Source organism: Marmota marmota, unplaced genomic scaffold, assembly GCF_001458135.2.
Source record: "Marmota marmota marmota unplaced genomic scaffold, marMar, whole genome shotgun sequence".
Classification (NCBI taxonomy): Eukaryota; Metazoa; Chordata; class Mammalia; order Rodentia; family Sciuridae; genus Marmota; species Marmota marmota.
In genome coordinates this window covers 29,674,777-29,695,474 of record NW_026000229.1, presented here as the reverse complement: position 1 = coordinate 29,695,474, position 20,698 = coordinate 29,674,777, and the positions used below count along the sequence as shown (strand labels likewise).

At 37.6% G+C, this 20,698-nt stretch overlaps 1 protein-coding gene across 1 annotated transcript in view; it reads right to left on the bottom strand.

Moving 5' to 3' along the window:
* Atp8b4 (ATPase phospholipid transporting 8B4 (putative)) overlaps positions 1 to 20,698 on the bottom strand; it is a 242,420-nt gene that overhangs the window by 41,594 nt on the left and 180,128 nt on the right. Inside the window, exons 17-21 of the mRNA XM_048793164.1 lie at positions 14,887 to 15,002; positions 11,750 to 11,914; positions 10,647 to 10,758; positions 7,948 to 8,053; positions 653 to 800 (exon numbers count right to left, since the gene is read on the bottom strand). Coding sequence (XP_048649121.1) covers positions 653 to 800; positions 7,948 to 8,053; positions 10,647 to 10,758; positions 11,750 to 11,914; positions 14,887 to 15,002 — 647 coding nt within the window. The remainder of the gene's footprint in view (positions 1 to 652; positions 801 to 7,947; positions 8,054 to 10,646; positions 10,759 to 11,749; positions 11,915 to 14,886; positions 15,003 to 20,698) is intronic.

Below are 20,698 nucleotides of genomic sequence, written 5' to 3'. Positions count from 1 at the left end.
CAAATGATAATTTCACTAGAGTGCCATCGGAGCTTTTGTATTCTAAATTAGAAACTCAGAAGAGCGTTTTGATATTTGTTCAAGATTTGGAACCTGAACTACATCAAAAGTACAATGCAAGTTTATTCTATTATGACAAGAACCAGATTTCCTAATCAAATCAAATTGTTTGGCATTGCTGTAAAATGCTGCTATTTAGAAAAACCACCAGAGGTATCTTAATGGCAATAATTTGGTGTGGTAATTATATGAAGGTCAGGTTATGCTCTGCAAATCACAAACATTAACAAGAACAAGAATTCACCCATCCAGTTGCATTTCTTTAATTAAATAACAGCGAGCTGTGACACTCCCCCTTAAAGCCCTTAAATAATACTGCTAAGTGGTCTACAGTCATTTAGACAAGACTGATATTCCGTGACTAGAGTGTTGCTTTGGAGACTCCCTTTCACTGTGATGGTTCAAACAATAATGTATGAAATATATATTAGAAGTTTCCTTTCCCTTTGCAACAGGAAATCATTGTGCATGCCCTGCTTCTTGTAGTGCCATTTGTTTGAAAAACACAAAAAGAGTTCTCATTATGACAGCACAAAAGAGATGATTATTGAGGAAAAGAAGAAGAAAAGACAAAAGCCTGAAGCAAACTCACCAAACTGTGGCCATTTATGACTAAGGCATAATCTCCTGTTATGGTTTCTTCTACCACAGAGTCCAGCTCCAACTGCGGCTTGTTTTCACTAACTACATGACCATTGGAAAAACTTCTGTTTTGTCCAAACAGATTTTCCTTTGCTTTCCTAAAAGAACAAGGGGAAAAGAAAATCATAACAGAACATACAGAGCATACATACTAACTCTTATAAAAGGCTGGCCTAAAAGATTAAATTCATTTCTTCACTATGCAGGACCGAGGATGGCATAAGATCCAGTTTCAGCAAGCAAGCTGGGAATTCTTTGTGATGGGGAGACCATAGCAAATTTCTAAATTCCAGGAAATAGGCGGGTGAACACAGTGAAAACAAAGGTAAATCACCATCTTGAGCAGGGTTTATCCAGGGAATCTTGGTCGACTTAGTATAGAAGGCCTGAAGAACCACTCTGTGGCTCACAATGTTGTTAAATAATGGAAAGCAAAAAACTAAAGAAAATCGATGAAAATCTTCTAAGAATTCCAGGGCATCTGCAAATGTATAAGTTCATCAATTTGAGGGACCATGTAATATGATCTGGTTTAAAATGGGAGTCCTCTGAGACATATGTTCTTTAAAATTTTGACAATAAAAATAAATGATGGTATTTACTAGTCATTATAAAAAATAGAAAATTTTAAGCTAAATTTATATTCATCAGTTCAAACAATAGAATTAATCTCCCTGGAAAGAAACGACGACACCCAAGTGTAGAGGAGGGGCATTCCAAGTAGAAACTCCGTCCAAATGCTCCAGCTCTCACTAGCAGTAGCTGTTGAAGAATCCTGCCCACACTCCATCTCCTCCATTTAAGAAGAAGCATAGATGTTGACATAGCATCCTTAGAAGTGACATGTTACTGCTCGTTTCAAAATGCTAAGACACAGGAAATTTCTTCCCTGTGAACTCCTCAGTGACAGGCTTTGAGGTAACATAGGTAGGCTGACCTGACTACAGGAGGCTTCAACCACAACCTGAGACCTCTTAGCAGTTGCCCCCTAAGGAGGGGAGCTAACACCAGTCACCAACCCTTTAAGGCACATGCACAAAGTGAGTACTCAGAAGAAAATGGGAAGTGAGAGCTGAACTAGAATAACGGATATTTGGGTTTATAGCAAAATGGACTGGGCTCCCTAAAGGCTCATTTGATGTAAAAAAATGTTTATTAAAATGGTTTTATGCTAAGGTTCCTCTGAAAGAAGAGAACAACCACTGTATCAAAACAACCATTTGAGCCTTCATTTTTCTAATTATTTGAAAATGCAACACTAATTGTCTACATACTATATTTAAAGAACAAAACCAAAACAACATCAACAACAACAAAAGCAACCTTATCCTCTGGCTCAACATCTCCTTCTGCTGTCCAGGACCAAAATCACAGCCTGCACTCAAGAACCCAGAGGTCACATGCTCTTGGCTCCAAGGATACTATCATGCATTTAGCAACTAGTTTGCAGAACCAAAGAAAAAGATTTATAAAATCAGAGTGCTACGTGTGAAATTTAGGGAGTTACAGTGGGAAGGGGGAGGAAGAGAAGACATGAAAAAATCAGTGTTGTAACTGATCAGACTTTCACTACAGATAACCATGTCAGGGAATCCTCACAGTCATGAAAATTTATAGTCCCAGATAATGAAGAAAGCAAGGGAGACAAGTTCCTTCAAAATGAACATTTCTCTGACAATGCTTTAGAGCTCATAAATAGGATCTTAATAAAGCACCACAGGGAAAACATCTCCCGAGGTTTCCTTTTTAGTAAAGTTCTCATTCTCTGTATAAATGACTCAACCTCTGTTTTCCCCTCAGAGAATGAAAACATTCCAAAGAAGGGCGAAGTTCATGAAAGTATTGGCTGAAATTCTATTTACTTATGACCCCCCCCTTACAAAAAACTGTCTTCCTAACATCTAACATGAACCCTTTTCCAGACAGAAAAGGGACAGTTTTCCAACTCTGTTTAAATTCCCACTGCCCTCTCCTCGTAAGCCATTACTCCATGCCAGATTAGGCGCTCACGTTTTCAGACCTTTGTCCACGTTCTGTAACTGTCATTTCTTTTTACTCCAGAAACTCGGCTCTTCAAACACCAGCTGGTTCTTGCAAAAACAATTTATTAGAAGGGAGAAAAGCTGCACATAATTCCCTTCAATGGATATGAGCTATACATTTTTTGCAGGCATAACACACGATGCTTAGCCACAGGATTCAAATAACAAAAGCTAAAACAAAAGAATGCCTGTGTTTTGCAAGCTTTGTAATGTAGAGCAGTTTATTCTGTTTTTGGCAGCAGAAATGCATTAGTAGTTGAGGTGACTGTGGCATTGGTGGCCCGATACCATCACAGGCACAGCAGACTAATTAGGTCTGTACTTGCTGGCGGGCAATCTATCAAGAACAAAAGAGATGGTAGAAAAGAAAGTCATTCTGTCTGTCTCTCCTTGAAGGTACTCTATATTAAATATTAAAAGGATCTGTTTGGAAGTGAATTAACATCATGACACCATGTCTAAAAGAAGACAATTTGGACTTTGATGCAAAAGTTACAGCTCTGGGCTTGGTGACAGGAGACCTGAGTACAGGATCACTGTTGAGTTATCTGACCCTCCTCCCCCGACCTTTTCCTTCTCTCTCTCTTTCTTTCTTTCTTTCTTTTTTTTTTTTTTTTGTGATATTGGGGATTGAACCCACTGAACTCCATCCACAGCCCTTTTTAATTTTTATTTTGAGACAGGGTCTCACTAAGTTGATGAAGCTGTCCTGGAACACGTGTCCTCCCGCCTCAGCCTTCCAAGTCAGTGGGATTGCAGGCGTGCATCACTGCATCCAGTGAGTTATGTGGCTTCTGACCACTTGCTTAATCAGTGACAGACCTCGATTTCAAATTCCTAATTCTCCATCTACTACACCACAAGCTGCCTCCAGGTTGAACTAGATAGAGCATAGTGACAGAGGGGCATTTAAAGAAATAGTACCACCCTGCCCACAGTAGAGAAAGGGAGAGAGTACATGAGGCTTTTATTTTCAGTCCCAGTTTCATCATCCTTTTCATAAGAAAGGCCTATAAGACATTCAACCCCTGAAACATTTTCTATTATTAAAAATGTGGGGAACAGGACCAGCCAGTCAGACTGGTTGGTGCACCAACCAGTGAAAACAGATGCCAGCTATGAAACCTTGGGTAGCTGCATCATTATGTGTTAGAAGAAAATTTATAAGAAAACCTTAACTTATTAAAACACTTTGTCTGGGCAACTAGAAATTGAAAATTGGGACCAAGATGCATTTCTATGGTCTGTATGGCATTGAAGAAACCGGTAGGACTCTATGAGCAGTATGTTGTTCCCCTTCACCTAAAGCTTCGCCACAATCTTAATGTCTTACAAATAACCTAGATAGTACTAATGTTACCTGCCACACCTGGAGCCATTGCACTTGATAATCCTGAACATCCAAACCAATAACTTCCCACTAAGTAGGTGTTCAAAAAAAAACACCAATGTACTTTTGTTGACTATAGAGGAAACGTCGATTTCCAGGTTTATCACTGGGATACCTCTCAAAAGCTGTGAAGTCACTGCATGGTTTAATTAGTTAAGAGGACATAAATTTTTCTAAGATAAAACAAGTGATCAGTGCTACAAAAATGAAATATGGAATGAGTTCTTCTGTCAGACCAAACAAAATTACATTCTCATCCTGTTTTCCTTTGGGCCAAAGACATGCATTGGTGAAATATAATCAATGCAGTAATCTTCTGAGAAATCATAGCAGGGTTTAATTCTAGATTTCTGGGCATGCCCTTAATACTAAAGCAGCTACAGAAGCAAAATTAAGCCAGGACTTCAAGTGTCTAAAATGGTTTCAAGACACTAAATTTGAAACAAGCCGTGTGCATGATATGCATGAAAATCACATATCCATGTTTATGAAATAATCTAAACATATTTGACAGGTTTAAATATAACCATTTAGGTCATTTCCTTCCAATAGCTACTATCACTCAGATTTTGTTCTTTTGATACACTTTCTTTCCATGAACTTTCACTGAACTCAAAAGCATAACACAAGAAAATGGAATCATGCAAATTTATGATTTCAATTTTTCATCCCTAAAACTGTGGGCTTGGGTAAAAGTAGGTTAAGGTCCTTATAGCCCAATCATATCATCTCTAAACTTTCTTTCATTGTCTCACACATAAGCCTTTGGGGGATACCACGTATCTAAACCATAATGCACATGGACAGATGTGTTTTATATGTACATATATATAAAGAACAAATATATGTATGCACATAAAATTTTTGCAAAAAAGATATTACACTATGCATGAAGTTTTGTAATCTCATTTTTGCTTAAATATATGGTTGGTATCTTCCAAAGTTAGTAAATACATAATCATTTTTATGGATTGCATAGTATTCCATTGCATATTTATATCACAGTATTTGACAAAACATTTCATGACTGGGTATTTGACCTACTTATATTTTCTATTATTATAACTGATACAGCAGTAAATATTTCCTTATATACTTATTAATACATTTTCCACTATTTTTCTTAAGAGAACTTCCTAGAAAAGTGTGGAATATGATATGTCAAGAAATTTGTAATGTTTTGAACAACCCACAATAAAAAATTTAAAAAAAAAAAAAAAAAAAAAAGAGAACTTCCTAGAAATAGGAATCACTGGGTCAAAAGTAGGCATATACATAATTTGGAATACATTGCTAATATGCCCTCTAAATAGTTTCTACCAATTTGCAGTTCCAACAACAGCACATAAATAATGTACATTTCTTCCACCCAATGATAGTGATGTCATCTCTCTATTCAATCAAATGAAGCCAAACAAACTCTTGAGATACCACCTCAACTGCTCCTTCTACAGCTACCACCAAGATTTCAGGTGACCCTTTCTATCTACTCAGAAATGTCCCTGGCCTCAGAAGGACCTGACAAAGCCAAATACAGAGAGAGAGGAATCAAATTCTTGCTTTTTGAGCACAAAAATAGATTCTCGAAACTCATAGCAGAGCCATCATTCTGAATGCCAGCCATCCAGAATTTTACTGATTGAGCTTTTTGAGAGGAAATAAAAGTTTCTTCAAGTCTCAAAACACTAATTCTGAAAGAAATTAGGGCATAAAATATTGCCATACAAAGAACAATAGAAAGAGCAGCTTACGTACTGGTGAGTTGCTAAAAGAAACCTGGGTCCTGACACACATGTGGGGTTGATGGTGGATAGAGGACCTGTGTGGGTAATGGAATACTCAGATAAATTCTGGGGATTCAGTGTATACAGTAGTTAAATACTTCCCACAGAGGTGCAATGGCATAGAGGATAGTAGCAGAAAGGGTTTTCAGGAACTGAAATGACCATGTGAGAGCACAAGTCCTCTATGACACAGGGAGGTGAAGACAAGAGGCCACAATTACCATGTTTCACCAGGAGGTCTGGAAGTCAACCAGGAGGGAAAGCCAGCAACCCGGAGCCCAGAGACAAGACTGAGACAGAATAGGAACAGCTAGATGCCAGCAGGGTAGACATTGATGAGTAGTGACAGGTGAGGCAATTGTGCATCCCAGACGAGAACTAAATTTAACTGAAAGTGCATAGCTTAATTGTTATGTCATCGGGCAGAAAAGGGGTTCAAAACCAGTTTTAGCAAATTTGATGAGTTTCTGTTCTTGCATGCCCGAGTGTATTCTGAGCTGTCAAAGTCAGAGAAGCTAAAAATAACCAAGCCTCCTTATACTCAGTCAAAATCCCAGCCCTCTCCACTCTACCCACCAAAGAAAAACTTCAAAGCCTCTCTCCTAGGATGAGACAAGGATGGTGGGAAAGTTGTTTCTTTCTACTCAGCTCCCCTCAGCAACATTCTAGGCCACTTTTCACTTCCCCAGAGTCCTAGGCTCACTGTCCTTTTGTGGAGAATAATAATAAAAGTAGCCCTCGTTGGTGAAAGGATTGGAATCAATGCCTAAAGTCAAGGGATTCGGGAAGGAAGGCAAGAAGGAATGAAGAAGCTCAATGAACCTACATAAAGCTTTAATTTCTTACCTCATTTAATCCCCCAACCAAAAAAGCCCATGGGGAAGATATTTGTATCCCCAGTTTAGAAAGGAGGGAACAAGCAGGGAGAAGTTAAATAACATATCAAAAGACTCCCAGCCAGCCATGAGCAAGAAGCTGAGTTTCCAACTCTAGTCCAGCCAATATATTTCCCATTTTTTATTTGGCAAAAACATATTCAGTCTCATCTCATAGGTTCTAACCAGCATGATGCACTAGTTTTCTTCTTGAGGCAAGACAAGACACAATGGGAAATTTGATCTACAAATATCTATTGGTGATGCTGGTGCTGACATCTAAGACCTTTATTTTTTTCATCCAGTTGAGCTTAAAGAAGCTACTATAAGCAGCAGCAAGAAAAGAAAATTGTTATAAGACAGCATTTTTAAAATTTCTAGGGAAATGATTATGTCACTTTTTAAAATGGTCTCCAAAAGAAATAACAGAAAATAAATAAATAAATAAATAAATAAATAAGTAAATAAACTGATATTAAGAAATATTATTTTTCAAAATTCAATGTCTATTTTGCTAACTCCAATGTCAGCACTTAGATATTATCTGCTACTCCATAACAATCACACAAATGTCACAGTGTTCTATTTCTCATTAGCAGTGTAAGTCTGGAATTAATAGTAAGTATGTCAAAATATCTATTTTCTTTAATGCTGAAAGATTCTATTCCAACTTCACATGCCATATACTACAACTGTGTTTCCCAAATTTATCTGATCATAAACTTTGCCTAGGTGTTTATTAAATACAAATTCTCATACTCCAATCCCCATAGAGTCTTCTAAAGGAAGATCTGAAGGAAGACAGGGAACTGATATTTTTAACAAGTGTCCTTGGGGATTCTGATCACTCATCATCACTTAAGAGCTATCAGACATTCACCATTGAACAATTTTAAAGGACAACTTAATGTAAATGACTTGAAATTCTTTTCTAAAAACACCTGGGAAATGTTGGAGGCCTGAAGACAATGATTCACTGCTGAGTCAAACTTACCTTAGTTTGTCACCAAAATGAATACGAGTTAGGAAATATGTAGAAAGAGCTTTATATGAAGTTCGGGACATAGGAATCTTTCCACTTTCTCAACTGTGTGATCTTGCTTTTCCCTTCTCCTTCCTACCCTTCCGTTTTCCCTCCTTCCTTCCCGGCCTACCTGAGTTCTTCTCTCACTTCAACTGCAGTGTTTCCTGATATCACAAACACGTCATTCATGTCATCAGTCAGCATGTTGCAGGCATAACCAACGTTGATGGCAGTTTCTATATAAAAGATAGCTATCTCAGTTAGAATTAAGAACAGAAGTATTTTTTATACAAAAGTTTAGAGGTTGTAGCTGCATTTTCTCATGGCCTATACACCCTTTTAATGTTAGCACACAATGAACAATAAAATACAAATGACCCAGAGGAAAATCCAAAGACCTGCTTTCCATGATCAAATTTACCACTCACTAAACTCATGAAAAAGTAGCAGTATCTATGAATCCTCAGCTTTTCATTTAGTTTTTTTAAATTAATTTTTTATTTGTTTAAATTAGTTATACATGACAGTAGAATGCACTTACATACTTTGATATATCATACACAGATGGGATATAATTTCTCATTTTTCTGAGTATACATATTGTAGGATCATATTGGTCATACAGTCATATATATACATAAAGTAATGATGTCTGTTTCATTCTACTATCTTTCTTATCCCACATCCTCCGCCTTCCCCTCCTTTCACTTCCCTCTACCTAATCTAAGGTAACGCTATTCTTTTTATTTTTTTTTTTGCCTTTATACATGTACTTTGTTGGTTTTTTTTGCATTACAATTCTTAATACACATATATACCGCAATTTTTGTATCTCTGTTTGTATATAAAGTATGTTGACACCCAATTCAAGTCTTCATACATGTAATTTGTATCATTTAGTTTTTAATAATAACTTTAGATTCTCAAACCAGCACTCATGAAGACATTCTAAGATCTTGTGATAGAATAATACATGCAAAAATAAAACTTTTGGCCATAAGTCCCAAACACTGTCTTTAAAGAGCCAAATAGTAAATATTGCTAATATTTAATTGTGAAATTATAGGCAAAGTGAAGAGAAAACTCACAAAATGTTCAGTTGAAAAACAAAAATCATTCTTAAAAATTTTTTTTATAGTTCTCCTGTACACAACAATGCCATTTTTCCAATAAATGATATAAATTTGGAATTTAACTATCTTACCATACCACTGTTATTGTTTGAATATGAAGTGTCCCCCCAAAAGCTCTTGTGTTAATGTAAGCAATGTTCAAAGGTAAAGTGATTGGATTGTGAGAGCTGTAACCTAATCAGTCCATCCTAGTTTGAATGACTGGGTGGTAACCATAGGCAGGTGGGGCACCGCGGGAGGAGGGAGATCACTGGAGGCATGTCCTGGAAGGCTTCATCTTCCCTGTGCCTCCTTCCACACTCCTCTCCCTGCTTCCTGACCCCACCAGGAGCTGAGTAGCTTTCTGCAGGCTAGGCCCCTCCCCCCACGATGTGCTGCCTCACTTCTGGCCTAGAACAATAGTGTCAGTCATCTGTGGACTGAGACTGTGAGCCCCAAATAGATTTTTCCTCCTCTGAGTTGTTCCTGCCAGGTATTTTGGTCATAGCAATGAAAAACTGACTAAAACAACAAGAACTGCCTTACTAGAGAACTGGAGAATCCCATGATATTGTTCAATCTTTCCTCTAATTTTATAGGAATAGAGTCTGGGTTAGTTACATAACTCCTACCATCTCCAATAGAGTCATTTGATTCTAACTCCATAGAATCATTAGATGCTACCTAATGCTATAGAATCATTCATTTGTCCTAAATCAAAGAAAACCATCCATAAAATCTCAACATATATTTTGCATATATCACAGAAATCAAAATTCATGGCTATTTGTAATACTCAAATAAGTGTGTCCACAGATCAACATCACACTGTTGGGAGTCTCTATCTAGGAATACACCAGAGGGCTTGACTCTGTACTATGTATTCCTTGCAATCAACAATTTGGATAAAAAATATGGAGAATTGATTCACCACATCTATAAATTCCCCAGTGCTCTAAAAATAACCTAACCAGTGTATAGAATCTTTAAATACATGTGTGCCAGTTAAATGAATATTTTCAGATTACTGATGGCCAAGCATAAGGTCATTTTAAAATATTACTGTTAGCAAAAGAGCCAAACTGTATTGACCCTTTTTCTTTCTTAGGAAAGCAATATTCTGAACATAATAACCTAGCATTTTGTCATTCCTAAAAGTGAGTTGATACTCACTGTGCCATTGCACGGGCAGCCCTGGAATTCAACAGGTTGCACTGGTATAGCTGTAGTGTTTGTTAAAAGGCTAAAATATCTCCATAAACAGTTGATAAACAGCTGTTCACCTGTGCTTCCCCAAAGCCTGCCACCACTCTATTTCCATAAGATCCCCTGAGCCTCCCTACCATGAAAAAACTCCAAAGTCCTGCTGCAGTACTAGGCCAATATCTGTCCCACCTGGGACATCACTCATAAGAATCAGTTGTTAAAAAATTTTAGTACTATTGTTTCCTATAGGTATAAGAGGCAATTGGTGTGAAACTCTACTGACCCCATGATATACTATGAAAGATATTGTGTTAGTTTTGTTGTTGTTGTTGTTGTTGTTTTAAAATAGTAATTCTTGAAATATATTAGCTCTCTTTTTTTGTATTTCAACTTTTTCCTATGTGGAGGACTGGCCAAATATCTAATAATTAAGGATTCTGCTTAACTAAAAATTTATCATAGAATTTAATACCCCCTTTCCAAACATCATCATCATCCACTTTCAAATTACCTTGTTTGTCTCCTGTGAGAACCCAGATCTTAATATTGGCCAGTGATAAACTTGTAACAGTTTCAATAACACCTTCTTGTAATTTATCTTCTATAGCAGTAGCACCTAATAGCTTCAGTGAAGGATAGAGAATAATTTAGGTTAATACAATAACCATAACATCTATGGCCTTCCAACACAGTGTATGAAGGACAAGGAACATGAGTTGAAGACAGAAATTATGATATATTGATGTCATAATATCAGTATCAATATATCTATATCCACATTGCAGATGCAGATGCAGAAGTGGATTGGGAAGGACCCCAATAAGAAGTTCCCAAATCAAGCCAACTTAATGGCAGAGATCCCAGGAGTTAATGTTCATATGAGGGGGCTGAAATGCTCAGATAACATGTTGGTGTGCAATATGAAGCCATTTGGGCCTCTAATGACTTCTTTCTCTAGATGACTCCCCACTTTCACTAATGGAGAAGTCCAAAGTAAAGTCCTCACCTCATAGTCAAGAAACTGACCAGAAAAAAGAGAGTCATTCTCCCACATTAACAAACCACAGATGCCATAATAAAAAGTGAAATTTCCTGTGCAATTTCCATTCAAAGATGCATAGGACATGCTCCCTAGCACTCACAATTGACCATGCTACTTGACCACTGGGCCTCAGGAAAGAGTGGTTTCTAGAATATACCATACTCTGAATAGCACAGGTATCATCAGAAACTCCTGAGCCTATAACAGTTTAGAGCCATAGTCTCACTTAATAGCAAGTTTCTCTTCTTAAAGTGGATCACAAAGCAGGGAGAGAGGGCAAGAAATAACATCAAGGACACATGAGAGGTTGACAAATAATAGGGAGTGTATTATCTTCCACTCTTGGGGAACTTCCAGTTATATAAGCTACTGCTAAGAGAAATAAATCTTTAGGCTCACTAGGGCCATACATGGCAAACTCAAAGCCAACATAGAAAGCAGAAGTCAGTGTTTGAAAGAATAACATCTGCTGTGTGCAAGATAGTTTAGCCAATGGCTAATTCCTATGGTAGATCTCCAAACACATGCTATCCTTTCTGTAAACACAAACCCTCGGGCTTCTAAACTTGTACCATCAAATCACTTTCAATTTCTTCATACAGCCCAGATATCCGTTCGTCCCTCTTATCCATAGTAGCATTTGCATCTTCAAGCATCTTATGCCACTCTTGAAAGTACTTGTCATCCAGCTCTCTGTAAGCGATGGCCAAGGTTCGAAGGCCTTCCCCTGCAAACTCCTGCCAGAGGAGACATAGACGTAGGAACAGTAGAAAACAATAAGCATGCCAATCACAACAGCCACAATAATGGTTAGGAAGCTTTATACTCCAATTCATTTTGTCCCAAGAGCACTACTTGGCTATTCTAACTCTAACTTTTTACCCACTCAGAAATGAGAGATAATGTTTATATTGTGTATTTTATTTCTATGAAGTTAAAACCTTCAGGGGAGCCATGCTTTCCCGTAAAGACAGATGAAATGCCCGGTGAAGCATTCTAGTTGAGAGGTGATCAATGATGCCTATGACTTGAGACATTCATTTGGAGCAACATATTGGTTTGCAGGCTTTCCTTGCCTGAAGGAAGTATTGCTGGCCATGAGAGAGACCAACACTGTTTCAAGGCCCTTGGCTTCCAGTGAAGAGAAAGCACAGCCCTCAAATCAAAGGCAGGAGGTTCTTTAGAAGAAATGCATCAGGACACCTCACCAAAGTCTCAACTGCTTCCCTTAGTAATATATCTATGCTTAAAATTAATTGAGTCCCACTTTTGCATGTGTTTGAAAATTCTCATAATGAAAAGCTAAAAGTAAATAATAAATAAATAAATAGATTTCAGATATTCTGGTAAAAAAAAAGCTTAAACATATTACTTGAGGTTGTAATAATAACCTTTAGAGGGAAAGAAAGGAAAGAGAAAGGAAAAAATGATAATACAACTGCTTCTGGGGCATAGGATTAAAAATGGGGGTGGACTTTTCATTCTAGGCCCCTCTCTGAAATTTTCTAATTTTTGCTATATTAAAATTTCATTGTAATAATAACAAAAGTTTGAAATTTTAAAGACACCATCAGGTTAGTTTGAAAATTATTTTTAATAAACTATGTTCAATGGAGTTAGTACTTAATAATTAATCAAATTGATTGGGAAACCATACTTTTCCTATAACATCTCAATAAATTGAATCTCAGATAATACCTCTGGTACTTTATCCTTCCAATAGAAGGGGAAAATAGGAGACCGTTAGTTATTAAGTGTCTCAAACAGCCACAATAGCTAGAAACACTATTGGGGAAATGCTAAAAACCTCCCACTTCGCCTCTGCCTCCAATGGACATTTTATGGGCCTCTACATTGCAAGCCAAGCATCTTTATAGCCATTTCTGCTCCTTTGGGCATTGCCACAGAGCATGTCTTCTCTATTGTGTTTTGGCCTGTAGTACAGATAGAGGTTTATGATCAGGCACAAGTTAAATCATGACACACCCTATTAAGGTAAATAGAAAGTACATACTGTGCCAATGTGATTTAGCCCAGAGAAACTATGAGAAAAATTATCCAAATTCATCACATAGCACTTGGGACATTGCAATCACATTTTACAAGCCCTGCCATCCAAGACCACCACTGGGTCTCCTTCTGATCTGAAAATCTAGTTACTGCCTTATAACGATCTTTTGTCTTCTTAATTCGCACAAACACTTCTTTGCCTTTAACTTGCAACCCCACTGGGCATTACCAGTGCCTTCCTCTATGTTCAGTACAACAGTGAATCAATCCTAAGATGGCATTACAAAAGAGACAGATGATTTAAGTTATTTAATTAGTGCATGAAACACAAGTTTAATCCTAAATGAGCATTTGAACAAGGTCTTTTCCGATCCTTAAACAATTCAAAATCAATAATTAAATACAAATTTAAAACCTCAGAATATAGAAGGCAGAATGAATAAAGTGAATGAAGCAAAGAGCAAGTCAAATTGATCTTGCCTAATTTTTTTTCAATTTTGCATACGAATGTTAAAAAAACAAATCAGGCTTCCTATACTTCAGTGTGAAAGGAGAACATATGAAAATCCAGGGCCTTGGTATTTTGAGTAATGGCAAAAATCAGATAGCTATGATTCCAATGTTGTTTTCCTGAAAAAAACAATAATAATAACTTTAAAAGACCATGCCAGCCTTCTGGAAGAGATTAAAAGAAAATCAAGAATGCTCTGTTGGAAAGACAAAAACAATAGTTGTGTTTGTACCCAATATTACTAAACCATCATTTTTTTGAACTTCAAGTCAGGCAGGGTTTTTATATTTTATTTGTTTGTTTTTTTAAAGATTCAAGGAATGTTTATATTAAATATAGGGACAAAGAACATGAAATTTCAATAATTTTTTAAAGGGAAAAAAATGAGAGTTTTGACCAATTTCCCTCATTAAAGTTCACATGGAGTTAAATAGAACCTCAAACAAATATTAAAGAGACACTCTGATCTCAGGTGTAAACCACATAATGTTCATATTAATTCATAGGCCCTTACTCCTTCAGGAGGAAAGAGAGAGGTGGCAGGGGGGAAGGGAGAGGAAAGCATGTGTGCAAAGGTCATCTCTGCTCCCCTTAGAAAACTTCTGGAAATAAGTTATGCAATTATGCTGGTCTAGACATTCTGAGTTCAGTGTCCTATAGAACACAAGGGACTCATCATATTTATACCTTTATTTAACTTTCAGCAGAAAATTGGTTCCTGGGGCTATTTTTTCCTCACCATCTGAACAGAACCCTGAACTAGAGATTCCATTGGTACAGACACAGCAGAACTCAAGGAAAAGCAACTTTTCAGTTCCAGAACTAGTGCAGTCTCCAGAGCAGGAAGCACAACACTGCAGCAGTTAAAGCAGCTTCCCTAGGTGGTCCTGAAGCACCCCTGAGCCTCACCCTGGAGGGAGACCAGGTGCCCACACTGTGTGGCCCCTTCTCTGCTGCGGTGTCAATCCACCTGCAATGAAGCTGACCAGACTCCCAGCAGGGCAGGGAGCGGGTCCGTGTGCCAGTTTCCAGACATTCGCTGGCACAGTTTCCTATGCAACTGCTCTCCAGATGCTTTCTATTTCAGAAGTCAGATCGTTTAGCTGATACTTTTTAAACAAAACCTAACCATAGGAGATGGAGATGGCAAAGGGACCGTTGTGCTAACGTTAATGGGCAGTCACTTACACTGAGATGGTCTGACGTCAAAGACAGAAGGCCCTCATTGGAAGGATGAAGTTTTTCGAAGAGAATAGTATCCGCTCCCTTGGAATAAAGCTTTATCTGTCCTGCTGGGTTTCGAACTGAAAAGAAAAACAGTTTGGAAAAACAGATTATAATCAACGAAATCTGTCAAAACTAGACTGTCGCAGGGTTCCAGCTGGGCAGTTTGGAAATGGGCATAATGTTGTAGCCAGTAGTAAAACATTCAGTGCCTTCAGTGAGAAAGTCACTACCTAAGTCACTTGGCTTTATCCTGTTTTATTAACTTAGAAACATTCCTTCAACTGGAATCCTTTGATTTCCCAGATTCAGAAACAAGTGTTTTTATTCTGATGCAGAGGACTTTTTAAATTTTCCTTGCCTACTGTTACTAAAGGGTGGAAACATTTAAATTAAGTCTTCGTATTGAGCAGAATTGAGAGCTTTGTTTGAAAGCTCCTGGTGTGAAATTCAAGACCTAGTGTTCCAATCAGCATTATTATTATGCCAAATCGTCTCCATATGGAATTCTAGCCATCAAGACATCATTTATGCATTAGTTCTTGGCCCTCACTGACTTAATTCCTTACCCCCTTTGCTCCTTAGAAAAGCCCATTCGTTCCTGGGGGTTCATTCTTGGGTCAATCATGGCTGCAAGCATACCTCACAAAAGGCTTTTTTAAAAAAAATAAAATTTCTCTCCTCTTCCCATTGGAATTCTGTAATTCATAGGGCTGTGGTTTTGACCTCCCCGAGTTGGTATGATAGCCTTTACTGGGCTCCTTACATCTTCAATTCCACCTCTGTATTTTGTCAGACAAATGTTTCTTTCAAACCACAGAACATTTGCCCCAAGTTTGTAGGCCTGGTTTCACAGCTTGACACAGAGTAGGCACTTAATAATTATTTACTGAATGAGTAAATGAATGAGTGTCATGATCATGTATTTCTTCCCAGGAATTGCCTACAGTTTAAGACAAACACCTGGGTCCCAAATGCATGGTCGGATCACTCTGACCTTCACAGTCTTCCTCATTTGAATCAAAGATCATTGTAGATGTCCCACTTAATTCTACCTTTTCTCTAAAACTAGAATGCCTCAAAACGGATAAATATAAATATCTATTACTGTTAATGTAATTTGGATACAAAATTTAGAGTTTTATTCAAAAGAATTTCACTACCAAAGTACAATAAACTACTTTCCCCTCTAACTTTTAACTCTTTATTCAACGCTTAATCTAGTCTAGTTTCCTCCTGGCTTAAACAGATCTAATGCACCCTGAAAACTTAGTAGTGGATCTTGTCTAAGTCTTGTCTTTTGTCCTAAGACCCTTGGTCAGCTTTCTTAGTTGCCTCAACTCATGCAGTTTTTCTTGTATTCAGCTCTGATTACCTACTGTTATGGTTTGGATCTGGAATGCTCCTCAAAGACTCATATTCTGAAGGTTTGCTCTCCAATGTAGCAATGTTCAGAGGTGGAGCTTCTGGGAAGTGATTGGCTAATGAGGTCTCTGACCTCACCTGTGGATTAATCCATTGATAACTAAATGGAAGGCAGTAGAAACTGCAGGCTGTGGGGCCTGGTTGCAGAAACTTGGTCACTAGGGGCATACCCTGGAAGGGTCTTTAATGCCCTCCCAATTGCTTCCCAGCTGCCATGCCACAAGGTGAACAGTTCTGCTCTGCCACAGCCTTCTACCAGATGTTCTGCCACTCCTCAGGCCCAAAGCAATGGAGCTAGCCTAACATGGACTGAGTCAAAATAAAGCCCTCCTCCTTTGTTTATGTTGGGTATTTTAGTCATAGCAATGAAAAGCTGACTAATATACCTACACTGGGAGAAAAGACAGAAAATGTATATGCAGCATATCTAATTGCTCAACTGAGAATATAACTGCATTCTAGGAAGAACTTTCTCTTACTTTTCTTCTACAATAATCCAATTTTATAATTTCCCCCACATTTACTCCTTTCCATCATCGGAGATATATATAGAAGCAAAGTATGTATATCTTTCATTTGCTATTATTATTTCTTGATGATTACTTTTTATAGTCCAGCCTAGGACATCAATTCTCAATTTTTTTTAATCTCAATTTTACACACTTAATACTTACTGAAGACTCCAAATGTTAATAGTCTTATAACACTAATTCTAATATCACTATAGCAATAATTAATAGTAATAATAAAACTAATATGTACTAACATAACTTTCTATGACTGTATTTTTTTAAAACCCCCCAAAAAGAGGTTGGAGAGTGGCACTGTTATACATAATCCAGATCCCTTTAATGTCAGACTTAATAACAGACAATTGGATTCTCCTATCTGCTTAGGCATGTATTCTGTTGTGATATCATATATCATGGCTACTATGAACTCTACAGTATACTCATGAGAAAAAGAATGAAAAAGGCAAATAATGTGTTTATATAATGAAAATACTTTTGGCCTTGTGCATCCATTGAAAAAAAATTAAAAATTTCCCTAAGGTTCCCCTAAACATTGAGAACAACTACTTCAGTGTAATCACAAACTGATTGTAATTTGTGAAAGTCCCTTACCACCTCCTTACCTCAGTTTCTACATGTAAAAAGGAGACATTTAAACACTATAATTTCAAGGGTCCTTTCCATCTGTACAATTTTCTGATTCAATATTTTCTATACATTTTACCTTTTCTTTTGGGGGGGTGGGGGGTACCAGGCATTGAACTCAGGGGCATTCAACCACTGAGTCACATCCCCAGTCATATTTTTTTGTATTTTATTTAGAGACAGGGTCTCTAAGTTGCTTAGTGCCTCGCTTTTGCTGAGGCTGGCTTTGAACTCGAGATTATCCTGCCTCAGCCTCCTGAGTCACTGGGATTACAGGTGTGCACCACAGTGTCTGTTAATCCAGCATCCACCCTTTAAATTTGAGTTTGTATAAATCCAGTTTCATGAAATCCTGTTTAAGTTTACTAACTAAACATTTCTTTTGGAGCTCAGCAAGTTTTCAACCTCTTTTTATCCTAGACTACTGGTCATTTCTGTTGAAACTCAATAAAATCTTCGTCATTTCAGAAGTTAGCTTTTCAAAACAAATTAAAAAGAACATAATAATTTTAAAAGGACAAAATAACATATGGCCAGAGCCTGGACAAAGGTCACAGTTTTTAAGTTATAAATCTTCTATTGCTTGCCCTTTAAATAATCGACAGATCTCTATTCATCAGAGATTTACAGAGTATATTTCTCCTCCCATTCTTTACACTCTTTCTGTGCAATTAACTTCATATCTGTGGTTCCAGTTTCCATCTATAGACTGACTGTTCTCAGACAGATATCTTCTGCCCAAAACCACATTCGGCACTTTCTTCAACTACCAACTGAACTTCTCTTGGATGTGTCCAAACACATCAAACTCAAACTGGACAGACTTACTTTCCACCAATAATTTACTGTCTTTCTTATATCTGTAGCCTCAGTAATCAATTTCACTATCCATTTGTCTTCTAAACTAGAAATATGGACATCATTACTCATAGCTCCTCCCCACCCCTGCCACCAGTTAATCCCACTAGAGCCATGAATTTCTCTCTGCCATCTTCACTCTTGCCTGGATTTTCACATTAACTGAACTGATTTTACTCATTTCATTCCGGCTTCCTTCCAAACTCTTTTGTATGTTCCAACCAGCATCATCTTGACACTGATGCTTAGAATCTTTCAATATCTCTCATCTGTCCTAGATCAAATTCAGACTCCTTAACATGGCCTATGAAAAGTTCATCAAAATCCACCCTTTTCCCATCTGTGTCCCACTCTGCTTCATCATACTCCCCTGAATGTAGCCAAATAGAGCATGCTTCAGGTTTTCACATTCTCCCTTAGAACACAGTAGGTACTTAATAAATATTTGCTTAATTAAGATGAATTATACTTGGGCAAAATTCATTGAAAGTAGTAGTTATATCTTTTTGACATAAAGGAAAGAGAAAAATAAAATATGACTTCCAGATTGATGTAACAGTAGTACTGGAAAGGGAGATGAATAATTCTACCCAGAGAAATGCCTGTCGTGCGTGCGGCACCCTGGTTTGTACTGTTTGATCATCTGTATAAAGTGAAGTTGAGTAACCTTTGTCTAAAGATCTTGTAAGGTTTTTTCAAGGAGCCAAAGGTTGCTTTAATGATTATCTGCCAGTTATCTCTATTAAATATCTTTGAATTTTATCTCCATATTTTTATTTACCAAACTAGTACAATGGGTGCTTCCAAAATGATATAATGAGATTTATATGTTTAGTAATATAATACATTTTTTGCCCTCTAACAAAATTCTACAGAAATCAGAATCATTTAAACCAGGGTTCTTACCCCAGAATGGAAGACTTGGTGGTATTAAAACTATATAGAGATGATTTGATGAGTGATAAGGGAAAAAAATGAAGGCAGAGGATTATGAGAAGATGAAAAAGGAACGAGAAGGAGGAGGAGGAGGAGGAGGAGGGGGAGGAGGAGGAGAGGAAGCAGAAACAGCAGCAGCAGCAAATGTCTGGGTCTTCAGGACAGTGTTGTCACCACAAACTATGCCACATGACAATCATGAGACTAGGACTGTTTCTTGCCTAGTTATCAAATGGAGACTTTTCTACCCTAGTGGAGTCCCTTTCAAATTCCTCCTGATTAAAAACCAAACAGAACCAAAGTAAAGCCTGCAAGCCTCCATATCCTCTGCGGTGGAGCATTACCTTGCTTCATATGGAATCCATTAAGGCAGACATCTGATGTTTGTGGTTAGGCTGTGATTTCTCCACAGCCTGTAATGGTGACCAAGGCTGAGGAAAAGCCAAAAGTGTCCTTGTGTAGCAATCTTAGGTTTTTGTCAACACCCTCAGAGCAAAGAGAAATCAAATCTGGGCCAAACCAGCATCAGTAATACCTCCCCTGAGATTGTAAATAGCAGGTAGCCTGCTGACACCAAAATTAAGCCAACACCTAGAGACTTAAAGCAGCATGTGTGTTCTTTGGCAGACAATGGCGGCCTATATACAGCCTGTCGTCAAAAAAAGCAGAAATAAATATCCTCATATAGCATTTGGTTTTTACTTACTGAGAGCAATCTCTCAGGGCTAGTTTCCATTAAAAACCCCGAACCCTGACATTATATATATATATACACATTTTCCACATTAGAGATTGCCTTTAAACACTGATGAAGATATTCATGAGTTACAAAGTGTTTGGTTGAATTTTACTTAACAAGAATTTATAAAAAATCTTAACTGAGTGCCAAGCTGTGTGCTTGGCCCTGAGAAGTGTAAGAAGACTAAGGCACAGCACCTGCCCTCAGGTTGCACACAAGGTACTGATTGGGGTAATAATGAGTGTCTTGGGACCTGTGTCACAGTAGTGTTATGAACAAAACACTTTGGGCATCACCAGAGGATGGAGTTATTTGGAAACTAGGAAAAGAGAAAATAGGTAATATTTGAATTGAATATTTTAACCAGATGAAAGGAATTTTCAATAAGTAAAAGTAGGGGAAAAGACTTCTAGACAGAGGGAATGGCATAGCAAAGGCTATAAAACTATAAAAGCATCCCAGAAATGGTGCAGTCTAGTGAGGCTGGAACTCAAAGTTTGGAAAGTAGAAGAAAAGTAGGTGATGTCCAGTTGCAAATAATGTTGTGTGCCACACTAAGGACTTCATGCTTCACATTCTGGGAAAGCATCAATGCTTCTTTAAGTAGGTGGTAGCAAAATCAGGACTATGTTTTAGAAAGAGTACCCTGATGTCAGCACAC